Source organism: Amblyraja radiata, chromosome 1, assembly GCF_010909765.2.
Source record: "Amblyraja radiata isolate CabotCenter1 chromosome 1, sAmbRad1.1.pri, whole genome shotgun sequence".
NCBI lineage: Eukaryota > Metazoa > Chordata > Chondrichthyes > Rajiformes > Rajidae > Amblyraja > Amblyraja radiata.
Window position 1 is genome coordinate 14,895,967 of NC_045956.1, and position 13,140 is coordinate 14,909,106.

General features: G+C 40.6%; 1 protein-coding gene across 4 annotated transcripts in view; it reads left to right on the top strand.

The window, feature by feature from the left end:
- Positions 1-13,140, top strand: part of otud4 (OTU deubiquitinase 4) — a 70,448-nt gene that overhangs the window by 38,935 nt on the left and 18,373 nt on the right. For all 4 annotated transcript variants that reach the window (XR_004411420.1, XM_033018071.1, XM_033018064.1 and 1 more), the window contains 6 exons: positions 152-249; positions 5,365-5,474; positions 7,131-7,320; positions 9,434-9,581; positions 11,186-11,333; positions 11,940-12,209. Coding sequence is in view for 3 of the 4 variants with exons in the window: in XM_033018071.1 (XP_032873962.1) it covers positions 152-249; positions 5,365-5,474; positions 7,131-7,320; positions 9,434-9,581; positions 11,186-11,333; positions 11,940-12,209 (964 nt within the window). In the remaining variant the exon portion in view is untranslated. The remainder of the gene's footprint in view (positions 1-151; positions 250-5,364; positions 5,475-7,130; positions 7,321-9,433; positions 9,582-11,185; positions 11,334-11,939; positions 12,210-13,140) is intronic.

The window sequence follows — 13,140 nt, forward strand, 5'->3', positions numbered from 1 at the left end:
ATCACATTGACATTGTTGAAGCCCTTTATTGAGTTAATTATTTCTTGAAACTTTTTGAGTTGCTTGTTATTGCAAATGCATGCACTACATAAATGATGAAAAATGCAACAAAATGAATATATTTTAATATCCATTGCAATGCCTTCTTCAGGTCTGTTTGGATAATGGTAAATACTACAGTGCACACATTCAGGCAATCAGCCCTGACAATGGACCAGTTGACGTCTACATAGAAGAACTAGGAGAAAAGTAGGTTCAACCATATTAATTTAAAAGATAATTGTGCCTTCCATGTTTTAGCCTTTAAAAATATTTGATGATTGTTTTACGTTTTGTGGTAGCATTTTTCTAACATGGTGCAAGCATGATGATCCGTTTGACTTTCAAGATGTGAGAGGGTGGAATGTGTGAGCAGCTGCTATCAATATTTAGGGCGACAGAAGTGTGTGTTCAAGGACTAAAGATTTGCAATTTTCCAACTGATCCACATGTGCCTTGAAATAATTCTCCAGCCAAACTTGGAGAAGTGATGTGAGCCATGGATTAAAAATGTAAAGTGGATGGGGGTGCAGTGAAGGTATGTACTAGGTTGAGAGAAAAAGGCAAACACCATGCATAACATTTGTACAGTTTCCCTTATGGCTCAGTAGGTGGCCCATTAAATCCTACTTTTCGATGGGATCCAAGGATGTGTTTAGTTTGTGTCGAATTGGTCATTTTAGACAAATGTCATGGGGATCGTGGGCACTGGAGTGGATGATAAAATAGACAACTAATTATTACTCTCCACTCAATATAAACCAAATATACCCCATTGTACATATGCTGTAGTATTGACCTCAAAGTCTGGTAATGGAATAGAACTGATATTCTCAGGCTAATCTTGTCTAAAATATTGTTTACCGAACAAGATACTGCAATGTGATCAGCAGCTGGAATCCTACTCTGGCATAACCCAGGATTTGCAAGAGAGAAGAGGAGAGAGATATCTTTCCTCTCATTATCTGCTCTACATGTTTGGGGACAGAATATGTGCAGAGGTACAGGTTTTCTGCACTCTGCTAGTTATACCTGTATTTAAAACACAATTCCCAAGCTTACGCAAGCTGGGCACTTGTTTCACAGAGGAATGATAATATCTCCCCAACTATTAAAATTAATGGCTTAAGAGGCAACTTGGAAGAACTGAGAAGGAGGGTGAATTGGAGTTGGCAAGTTCAATATTTAAATTTGGTACAGGAAGATAAATGAGACCAGGGTTGAATTAAATGGGAGTGGGGGAGAGAAGTGAGTGTGAAGGAAGATTTAATTTAAAAAAACGTTAAATATGACATATTTGAAAACTTCCAACAATAATTCCAAGGAATTAGATGAAACACAGTTCATTTTCTGGGCAGGAGTCATTGATTGACAGCCATGAATTACTTTTAAATTAAAATAATACTTTGGCCACAAATTGCAGAGTTAATTTTCTGTCGGGTTTAATGGGTATATGCAAATGCAGAAATCACAGGGTATAGATTTATTATTGTCATGTGGCAGTGAAAAGCTTTGTTTTGCTTGCCATCCAATCAAATCAGATAATGCTCTTCATGAATACAATCAAACCAGACTCGCGTCTAACAGGTGGAGCAAAGGGTAAGTTACCAAATGCAGAATATAGTTCTTAGCATTGTAACAAAAACTAGAAATGGTGCTAGACCTAATGATAGAAGAAGAATTCATTTTTGACATGTCTACACTAAAATATGGAAGACAAAGGACTGCATCGTTCTTGAAAATGGGTCTCCTTACATGGTTAATTAAAGTTTGCTACTTGATTACAGAGCTTTGCTTTCTCATATAGTGGCACGAGTTTCTCTTACATTTGACCTCCCAAGTGCAACACCTTACACTTGTCTGGATTAAACTCCACCTATTTATTTTCCAAGAGGTCCATATCGTTTGACAACCTTCCTCACTATTCACAACATTGCCAATTTGTGTCATCTGTGAACTTGGTAGACAGTCCACACACACACACAGAAATTTGTTCAAAATTTGTTGCGCTTGGAGCAGAGGAGAACGGCGAATAAGGTGGCGAAAAATCCTAGCGATATAGGGTGCCGTTTTTGCGCAAATTTAAAGACAACGCAAACCAGAAGAGGACAAAATGAGAATTTTAGTAATAGTATATAGATTGATATAGATAGACAGATTTTCTAAATCATCAAACAACAGAGATCCCAGCATTGATCCTTGTTGGTCACCATGGTCACAGACCTCCTGTCAGAATAACACTCCTTCGCTGGTATCCTTTGTCTTCTATGGCCAAACCAAGTTTCAACTAATCTAACATGTTTTGACGGATCATATGTGTCTTAATCATCTGATTCAACCCACTGTGATGGTCCTTGTAAAATACTTTACTAAAGTCAATGTATTCAACATCCTCTGCTCTACCCTCATCAATCATCATTGTTACCTCAAAAAAAGCTTGATCAAGTTGTAAGACATGACCTCACTTGCACAGAGTCATGCTGCATATCCTGAATAAATCTATGCTTTTTTTAGATGTGAGTAGATTCTAAGCTTAATCTTCTCCATTCATTTTACTACCACTGATGTAAGTCTCCCTGCCCTATAATTTCCCCGTTTTGTCTCTACTGCCTTTATTAGATAAAGGAACAACATTGGCTTTTCTCCAGTCTTCTGGGACCTCACCTGTGGTTAAGGAGGTAAAGTGGTAATAAGAAAGTTGATGAAAATGATTATATTATCCTGTCCAGATCATCCTTGTTATATGATCCAGTCCACAAGTTCCATATTGGTCTTACACATCATTTACACACATTTCAGATTATACAACTTTACCAAAACACAATATGGAACGTTTGGCTCATTGTTCTTTAGTGGTTCAGAATAAATGCTCCACATTCTCCTCTCCTTTTTTCATCCTTTATGCCCTCTTCTGCTTTAAATATTTATCTAATATTCTGTTTAAAATGATGCAATGAGTTCTGTCACAGACTATATAAGGATTTTGTTTCTAATTATCTTTACTTTAGTGACAATTTTAAATTGTTGTCTTAATCATTGAATCTTCAATGAAAAATGTTCTGTCTCTTATAGTCCATCAAAACTGTCCTTAATTTTATGAACCTTGCTTTGTCATGTTGGCTCTGTAAAATTTTCAGTTCCTGGCATCATTCTGGGCTATGTGTGGTGTGCATTCTCAATGACTACCTTTCTCAATGTATCTGCAGTCACAGAAGTCCTCGTACAGCTCTGATCTACCCAACATTTTATATCAATCCTACTTTCCTCCTTCCCTGTGCCTTAAAGTCTCATCTACGCATTCGTCATCCAGGCCTTTGGGCATATTATTGGTCACACTAACGGCATGTCTATCTTATTTTAATGATTTTGTATTTCTCAACTAGAATTTGTATAAGAATGAAGTGAAACTGACTTGTAACATGTGGTAAAAGGCCACAAACTGCAGGAGTAACTCAGCAGGTACAGGCAGCATCTCTGGGGGACATGGATAGGTGACGTTTTGGGTAGGGACCCTTCTTCAGACTGTACCTTATGGTTGTCTCTTGTCCCCCTCCTAACTAAGACCAAACCATTTTTTCCAAGGAACAAAAGCACTGGGTGGTTTGGAGTGGGGGATGCTGAAGTGTTGCTGAATTACAAAATGACAAGTATGATATCAAATTTTGAAGCAGTTTTGTGTTAATTCGTGTGATAGCTTGGCCTTCTGCTTGCATGTAAATGAATAACACATTTAAATGAATTCTTGTTGAGAGAGGAGGGTTCAAAGCTGGGGTGAATTGCCTGAGAACCACAGTCCAATGAATTTTATTGAGAACAGAAGATCATATGAAGGAACATCAGAGTAGATGAGTGTTAATTGGAGTTCCTCTTGTAGTTAGTTCCATCAGTATTACTGTCATGGAAAATAAATGAGAGGGAAGACATATTTAAGTGTGGTCACCACCATTGACCTCATCACTGCTAACAATTGGGAAACTAATGCGTGGAGGGAAGAAATACATTTTAATCAAATCTACTAGCGATAGATTGACCTTCAGCCATCCAGGATGCCAAGAGACAAAACCGGGACAGACTTAAGCCCCAGTATTATCGTTCAGTCACCCGCAGACTGTGGCAAGCTCTGTATACAATAACTGGCTGCAAAGCAAAGTCAGGCAAAATCGCTGGTTATTCTGCGACCCTACCCGATGAACATATTGGATTCTGTGTTCGCTTTAGGCAGAAGGCCAATAGGGTGATGTCATCTGTCCCATCTCAGATTCAAGTGTGCCTCTATCCAGGTCACTGTTGCAGAAGTTAGATCGGCCTTCCTGAGGATGAACCCACAGAAGGTAACTGGCCCAGACGGAGTCCCTGGCCGCATCCTTAGGAACTGCGCAGGCCAGCTATCGGGAGTGTTCACGGATATCTTCAATCTGTCCCTACTCCGTTCTGAGGTGCCCACCTGCTTCAAGATAACCACCATCATCCTGGTGCTGAAGAAAAGCAAGATCTCATGCCTTAATGACCACTGTCCAGTGTCCTTGTCATCCACCATCATGAAGTGCTTTGAGAGGCTGGTTATGGAACGCATTAAATGTAGTTTACCAAGCAACCTTGACTCACTGCTATTCGCCTACTAGAGTCAAGAGTGTTTTATTGTCATATGTGTCTCAGATAGGACAATTAAATTCTTGCTAGCTGCAGATCCACATATGATGCCATCTCCCTGGCCCAACGCTCTTTCCTGGAACACCTGGATAAGAGAGACATCTCTACATGAGACCTCTGTAACTGGATCCTCGACTTCCTGACCAACAGACCACAGTCAGTGAGGATAGGTGACAAATCATCCTGCACAATAATCCTCAACACTGGTGCCCTGCAGGAATATGTTCTCAGTCCCCTTCTTTTCTCCTGCAGCCAAATACGAATCCGACTCAGTTTACAAATTGAGGTTCTTGAACTAAATAATGGTATATGGACACACTGATCTGTTCTGTAGTCATGCCTACTATGTTCTGTTGTGCTGAAGCAAAGCACGAGTTTCATTGTCCTATCAGGGACACATGACAACAAAACTCTCTTGAATCTTGAACTATCGTTAATTGGACTTAACTGGACTTTATCTTGAACCAAATGTTATTCCCTTTTATCCTGTATGATCTGTACATTGCGATGGCTTGTGTAATCATGTACAGGTCCACCACTGATTTTCCAGCAACTGGTGGTGTGTCCCCCCCACTTAAACCAGATAGAATCTTACCCACCCCTGGAATCATCAGCATAGCATCATGAGCAAAATGTACTTTTTTTAAACAGATGTGTATTTTTTCTTTTCTTCAGACACAGTGCCCTTCTTCAGGACCTTCGGCCACTTACTCAAGGCTCTCAAAGGGCAACCTGGAGCAGAGCGCAAGGAAAAAGAGCCAAGAAGCCAACGAATGTCAATTCTGGTATGGAAATATTGGACGTCCTCTTGCACTAGAAGTATGATTTAAATATTGGCAGTAAAAACATTACTGAGACCCATTTGTTCTAAATGTAATTTATTAGCTTGCCTAAAAACATGTAGATAATATTGTACTGTGAAATCCAGGTCTTTCTGGACGATGAGATGTTATTCAAAAGTGATTTCATGAGTGTCATGACTAATATTTAGTCCTTATTGATTTTACTGCATAATTCTTGGAGTCAAAGATAGATTAATCTTGAGAATTAAGGGACAGAAGTTTAGGGGCAACATGAGGGGGAACTTCTTTACTCAGAGAGTGGTAGCTGTGTGGAATGAGCTCCCAGTGGAAGTGGTGGAGGCAGGTTCAATTTTATAATTTAAAAATACATTGGATAGGTATATGGACGGGAAAGGAATGGAGGGTTATGGTCTGAGTGCAGGTAGATGGGACTAGGTGAGAATAAGTGTTCGGCACGGACTAGTAGGGCCGAGATGGCCTGTTTCCGTGCTGTAATTGTTATATGGTTAATCAAAATCAACTGGGAAAGTGGGCAACGGAATAACTGATGCGCTTTAACTCCGACAAGTGTCAAGTGTTCATTTTGGGAAGGCAGGACCTGCACAGTGAATGACAGGGCCCTGGGCACTCGAAATGAACGGCTTGACCTTGGAGTACACCTAAAAGTGGCAACAGAGTGATGAAGGTGGCATATGGTATGCTTGTCTTCACCAGTAGAAACCCTGTGTAGGAACTGGTACGTCATGCAGATCGTCACCTAGACTGTACATGGAGTATTATATGCAATAATGGCCACCATGCTGCAGGAAGTATGTCATTAAGCTAGAGAGGGTTGGAAAAGGAATGGTTCCTGGACTGGAGATTTTTAGGTGAAAGGAGAGATTGGATAGTCTGGGATGGTTTTCCCAGGAGAGGTGAACGAATGTGAAGGATAACCTTGCAGAGGTTTATAAAATTTTGCGGGACATAGATAGGGTAGATGGTCAGAGTCAATTTCCCAGGGTAGCTGAGGCTAGAACGTTTAAGGTGAGTGTAGAAAGAATTAAAGGCGATCAAAGGGGCAAGTTTTTCCACAGAGAGAGGTGACAGCAACAGTTATAAATAAACTTTTTTTTAAAAACATCTTGATTGGTTCATGGTTATAAAAGAACTGGACAAGTTAGATGCAGGAAAACTGTTCCCAATGTTGGGGGAGTCCAGAACCAGGGGCCACAGTCTAAGAATAAAGGGGAGGCCATTTAAAACTGAGATGAGAAAAAACTTTTTCACCTAGAGAGTTGTGAATTTGTGGAATTCTCTGCACAGAGGACAGAGGCCAATGCACTGGGTGGATTTAAGAGAGTTAGATCGAGGTCTAGGGGCTAGCGGAATCAAGGGATATGGGGAGAAGGCAGGCATGGGTTACTGATTGTGAATGATCAGCCATGATCACAATGAATGGCGGTGCTTGCTCGAAGGACCAAATGGCCTCCTCCTGCACCTATTTTCTATGTTTCTATGACTGGAAAAGGCTCAGAGATATAAGGGGCAAATAGGTTTAGCATAAATGTTTGTCAGCATGGATAGGTTGTGTCAAAATGCCCGATTCTGTGCTGCATAACTCTGAATCGATGAATTTACTGAATGCTTATTGTACAGAGGCTGACTTCAGGGGAGTGAAGAATTCGAGCAGTTTTGTAAGTAGGCCGAACCGCTTCCATTCAAGTTTACCACCACGTCTGCATCCAGCCAGACAGCTAAACTCTACACTGCAGAATCCAGAACAACAGCCCAAGGTGCCATCGCCAGAGTACTTAGAGCGAGTGGAGGACTTCCCACAACTCTCAAAGTGAGTATTGCATCCATCTCCGTATCTCCGGCAGCATCAGTAAACAAGCGTTCAGAAGATAACATGATATGACAGGAAGATCCAGTTACCTAGATCTTGGAATGGGACTTCATAGATTGCTGCTGTATCTTTGAAATGTTAGCACTGGTGTTTGGATGGGCTGCATTTTGTGTAACTCGGAATATGAAAACTGAGTAAAAGAATACCTCAAAAGCTTTTGCCTTCCTTTCAATGCAAGTACCTTATGAACTGAAGTGAATATTTCTGCAGCTCACTGCTTAATCATACTCATCCTATTAAACCCATAACATGATTTTACATATGGAAATGTAACAGATAATAATCTGTCTCCACTCCCTTATCCATTCATTAAAAGGTCTCTCTGTAGCGTAGAAAGTACAGGAGATGGCAGAACATGAACGTGCTCTACAATGAATTGTGTTATTGCATTCTTTTCCCCTGGTTATTTCAATCTGTATAAGATGCATGTGTGAACCCAATAGATTTCTTCAGATTGAGACCTCAAGGTGCCAGTACATAACTTGTATCTTTAGTTTCTCTTTCATGTTCTCTCCGACTAAATAGTCTCCTTCACACTTTCTGCGGTTTCTCTTGCTGCTCCTACATACAAATCTTCCACAAGTTCCCTCTGGTTTGCATCTCCTCTAAGCAAAATCAGATAAAGTACATTGACATTTTTCACATGATCCCGCATCAGCACCTCTGATTTCATGAGCTGCTTGTCCTGGACAAAGATAATATTTTCCTACTAAATACAGAAACACAATCTAGTGACTGACTGCATTTTCAAGAGAGAGTTTGATTTAGCTCTTCGGGCTAACAGAATCAAGGGATATGGGGGAAAAAGCAGGAATGGGTACTGATTTTGGATGATCAGCCATGATCATATTGAATGGCTCGAAGGGCCGAATGGCCTACTCATGCCCCTTCACACTATGTTTCTATCCCAATCCCCAGTCAAATTTCTGAAGCAACCTTGGCATTCATGTTCACCTTTTGGATGAGCCATGGTTTCACTGTGGTCGCTCTGCCTCTTTAGGCCACTATCTCAGCACGTTAAATGCTGATACCTACATCCTTGTCATTAATTACAAACTTGACCAGTCCAGTGTACTTCCATTTTCTACTCTTCATGAGCATGAACTCATCCAAACTCAGCAACATAAGTCCCTTTGCTTCAAGTCTCTTCACTTTTCACTTCCATGCTTGTACACCCACATTGGTTCCAGTTTACACAAGGCCACAATCTTAAAATTCTCACTGGAGCCTTCAAATTGTTGCACTGACTTTGTCATTTCCCACCTTTAAAGTTTATCTGGTATCTCGACCCTGGTCTCTCAATCATCATTTTGGTCATCCTTGCCCAGGTTTGGAATTCCCACCTAAACGACTGCCTCTGTACTTTATTATGCTCTGTAAAGCCTGTCTTTGATCAATCTTCTGATCTTTGAGGGAAGCAATCTTTTGCTTTCTTCAGTAACGCCTTGCAAGTTTGGACAAACAGTTTGATCATGACCTTAAGTGCCTTTGGATGCTTTAGTATTACATTAAAACAGGCAGTTTTCCATTGGTGGTTCTCATTTGATATGTGAATCAATTTGGCTTGAGCATTGAATGAACAAGAAATATGTTGTACAAACAAAAGTTAAGTCAAATATTTTAATTTATGAAGTGAATTTTTTTTTTTTAAATGCACATGCTGGAAATCAAGTGTCAGATACAGAAGGTCTTTGACCTGAAATATTCTGACTGTTCTCTTCCCACATATGCAGTCTGACCTGCTGAGTTTTTCCAGTATTTTCCGTTTTTGACATTGAAAATGATTGTATTGTCTTTAAACTGATGTCAAAGGGTAAACCAGGCATTAGCAACACAAACCTATTGAACTTTACCTAGAGGAATATATATTCGATTGAAACTAATTTAAGTAAAGAGAACACATTGGTGTGTCTGCCAACGATTGTCACATCATGTTTGTCCTTGCAAGCAGTTTACTGTGATGTGTGTGGTATACCTGTTGTTGTGGTTTGAATAAGTCATTGTGTGCTTTACATGACTTTTGAGGTCTTGTTTCATTGTAATTTTATTATAGAAAATATGATCGAAGGCTAGAATCTAATCAGACAAAAGTAGCAAATAAAGACGTTAGTCCATCAGTCAAGGTTGATCCAGGGCCAAATGAAGCGCAAGTGTCAACTAATACCACCCCGCGAGTGGAGAAATCTCTACCTGCTTTGGATGTAAGTATGAAGCTAATTTTATTATGTAGGATTTGGGGGAAACTTCTGTACAATGAAAATAGCAGTGCAAATGGAAATACTGAAGGTCAATGCTTACGAAGAAAACATTTGAGTGATTCTCTGTTCAGGAAAGAATTGTGGTTCCGGACTCACCAACACTTTCTTAAGGATTATTAAAGATAGACATGATGCTGATCTTGCCTGATCTCATCTTGAGCATGTATCTTAAAATAACCAACTTGCATTGATGATTTAAGATGAATAAATATAAAGCATATTGGCAAAACAACGGAGAAAATAAATGCTCTTAAGATTAACGTTAACAGCAAACCAAATAACACTTTACAGGCCGGCCCAGATTTCAAACGCCCCAAAATATGATTGAGTTCCCATAAGATTATTTAATTAAAATTTCCGACATACCTACATGGGATTGTTTTTGTGAAAACCAGATTGCGTTTTTCTCTCCCTATCCACTTTCAGTAATTGTTCTTTCTTTGATAAGAAAGACTTACGTGCTTTTAATGCCATTCATTACAAAACTGTGCAGGTATATTCGCCCATATTCACTTTTTTTTGTATATTTTCTGAAAATCTACCCGTGTAACATCTGTGAAAGCAAAACCCGCTCGTTACCTGGGGACGGACGGCCTGTGTTGTTGACACAGCATTTACCTACAGTGTAAACTGTGCACAGTTAGAGGTGGGATATTGCAATGAGTGGGAAGGAGAGAAGAAAATGGATTGTGTTCAGCAACCGAAGGAGAAACAAATTGTATGCAAGTTATATGAATTGGAAAATGTATTTAAACCTGCGCCTCATCTTCAGCCAAGATCGATCCCGGGTCTCCGGTGCCGCAATCGCTGCCGAACTGCCACTGGACCATCCCCGTCCCCTCTCGAATGCCCCCTCCCCGATCGGGGCGGCCAGAGGCGTCAGGAGTCAGATGGGAACAGCGCCCCCAGGCCCACAGCCAGTGCATAGCAGTGCTAACTCCAGCTCAACTCTGCCCGTCTCGCCAGGTTAACCTACAGCCCTACCTGGACTGACGGGACACCAGCCCGGAGCCGTGGAGTTAGCGCTGCTTCTCCGCGCTGGCTCTAAACCTGGCCCGTAAGTCCAGGCAGGGCTGTAGGTTAACCCGGCGAGACCGACAGAGTTGAGCTGGATTTAGCGCTGCTTCTATGCGCTGGCTGTGGGCCTGGGGGCGCCACTACCGTCTGACTCCCGACGTCACTGGCCGCCCCCGGATGGGGGAGGGGCACTTGGGAGGGGACGGGGATGGTCCTGTGGCGGTTCGACAGCGATTGCGATGCCGGAGCCCCGGGATCGATCCTGGCTACGGATGAGGCGTAAGTCTGTGTCCATGCTGAGGCACGACAGCCGAGAGTGTTTTCGCCATTGACCCATGACCTGGGCATGTGCAGACGGCATACCAAACTTGCTTATTGGGAGGGGGCCGAACTCGCTTATTGGGGGGGGGGGGGGGAGTGTTGGCAGAGAAGGTTTGCTTTCTGTCTCCTAATCTGTGGGCCTAGAACATAGTAAAATTGCTTTATTTAAAACAAAATTTAAATGTGACATTTAAAAAAAAATTCTGCAGAACCCATTGGAGAAGACCTCTTCTCACACCAGGACGGAACAGGTAGATCCGATTCTCCAGGTGGATCTCCAAACACAATCATCATCTTCTTCTCCAACATCAGAAAATCCACCTGTGGTTCCAGTACATCTGCCAAGTCCACCAGCTGGTAATACCTTAAATCGTATTTGCAATCCTCACCTGGATAGAGATTTGTTGGTGCATTTTGCATTTCAGTGAACAAAGAGATTTTCCAACACGAGTTGCAAGGCTGGGGGAGCAGTCAAAATTGCATCTTAAAAATCGAGATTGGAAATGTAATTTCCCTGCACCTATTATTAGGTACTTGTATTCCAGATGTATAAAGTATTGCACATAAAAGGATTTGTCATTTATTTTGGAACTATTTTAGATGTGGGACATGGGATTGATTACTTGATTACATAACATTGCAAAAGTTGGAATATGTTCCCACATTAAAATTCAAAGAAATAAATAACTCATGTGCAACAAATTTAATGATTTAAACAGAAGAGGACTATTTACTTTTATTTTAAAAGTGCAAATTTTCCTTTTTTAAGTTTGGTAACTGCAGTATTGTTAATATTATTTCCTTAGCCACCCCGGTGAACAAAATGCCCAGTAAATTATTCATGAAATCTTGTTTGGAATTAAATATTTGATAATTATTTGTAATGGTTCACAGCCCCTATGATTTAACTGAGAGACTTGTTTATTTAAAGGAATAATTAATGTAGTTTATGTTGTTTGACAGGGAATTCATCACAGACGACCATTCCACCTGTAACTCCATCATCTGTAGTGACCACCGGTCCAGCAGTATCACAGGTTCCAATGTCCTCGGTCCTAATGAAGCCACTCTGTGCTCCTTTCCCCGGACCTAATCTGCCACTCATGTCGGCACCTCAGCTTCCAATCCCATATGATCTGTTGTACCCTGGATTTGCCCTGAATGAAAGGGGAGAGTGCCCCACCAGTGCACCAATGCATTCATATGACAAAAGTGGAGCAGATCTTCCAGAGGGTAAATACTATTTTTTAAATACAGTATCAGTTTTTTTTAACTGTCAGTATTATTGTGAATGATTCTGGTTCGTGTCATCTAATTGTGATTAAAAGTAAAAACTCGACAGATGCTGGAAATACACGTCCGGTCAACAGTGGCTGAATGGAAGTGTTTTTGTTAACAAGGAAAACCAAGTCTCAAAATATCTATATTTAATAGTTTTATACTTAGAATTTGAAAAACCTCATGTTTCAACATTAGGTACCTTGAGCTGATTTGCTCATTTATGTTTGTATCTCTGTGTCCTTCTAGAAGCTTAATGCCTCACTGTGCTTTGTATTCGTAAAAAACCCGGCAATGTTAAATCTCATCTCTTCAGCAGTCATTTGACACAGCTGAAGCTCCGGCAACGATTCTTGTGGAATTCAATACGTAATGGCATGCAAGCTAAAAATGAATCTCATTCCTTCTGTTCTCTGTCATTCGATCAATTTATCCATGCTATTAAAGTTTGTGAGCCATTATTTTGTGTAGCGCGTAATTGAATGCCTTTTGAAAAATCAAATAATAATTATCTTTGGTTGCTCTTCATATATCCTGCTAGTTGGTTACTTACAACAACGTCTTGGATGTGATGAACATAGTTTCTGCTAAATTAAATACATTTGATTCTACCTTTTAGAATAATTTCCACATAATGTGTAAAGTTAAGAGCTTGTTATGGTAGGTATTGAGTGCCCTTTTCCTGTTGGATCGTTTAGAATCAGCGGTCATAGAATGGCTTAAAGAGGTCAAACATTTTGTCTTATTTCTAAACATACCTTCGGAGAATTGTGAACTTTTGAAATTGCTTGGATGTTCATGTTTGGGTATTCAGGACAGATTGATGGGTTTCTGAACCAACCCATTGGAAACCTTGGGTAGCTGCTGTGGTGGTCGGGTTTCGGTG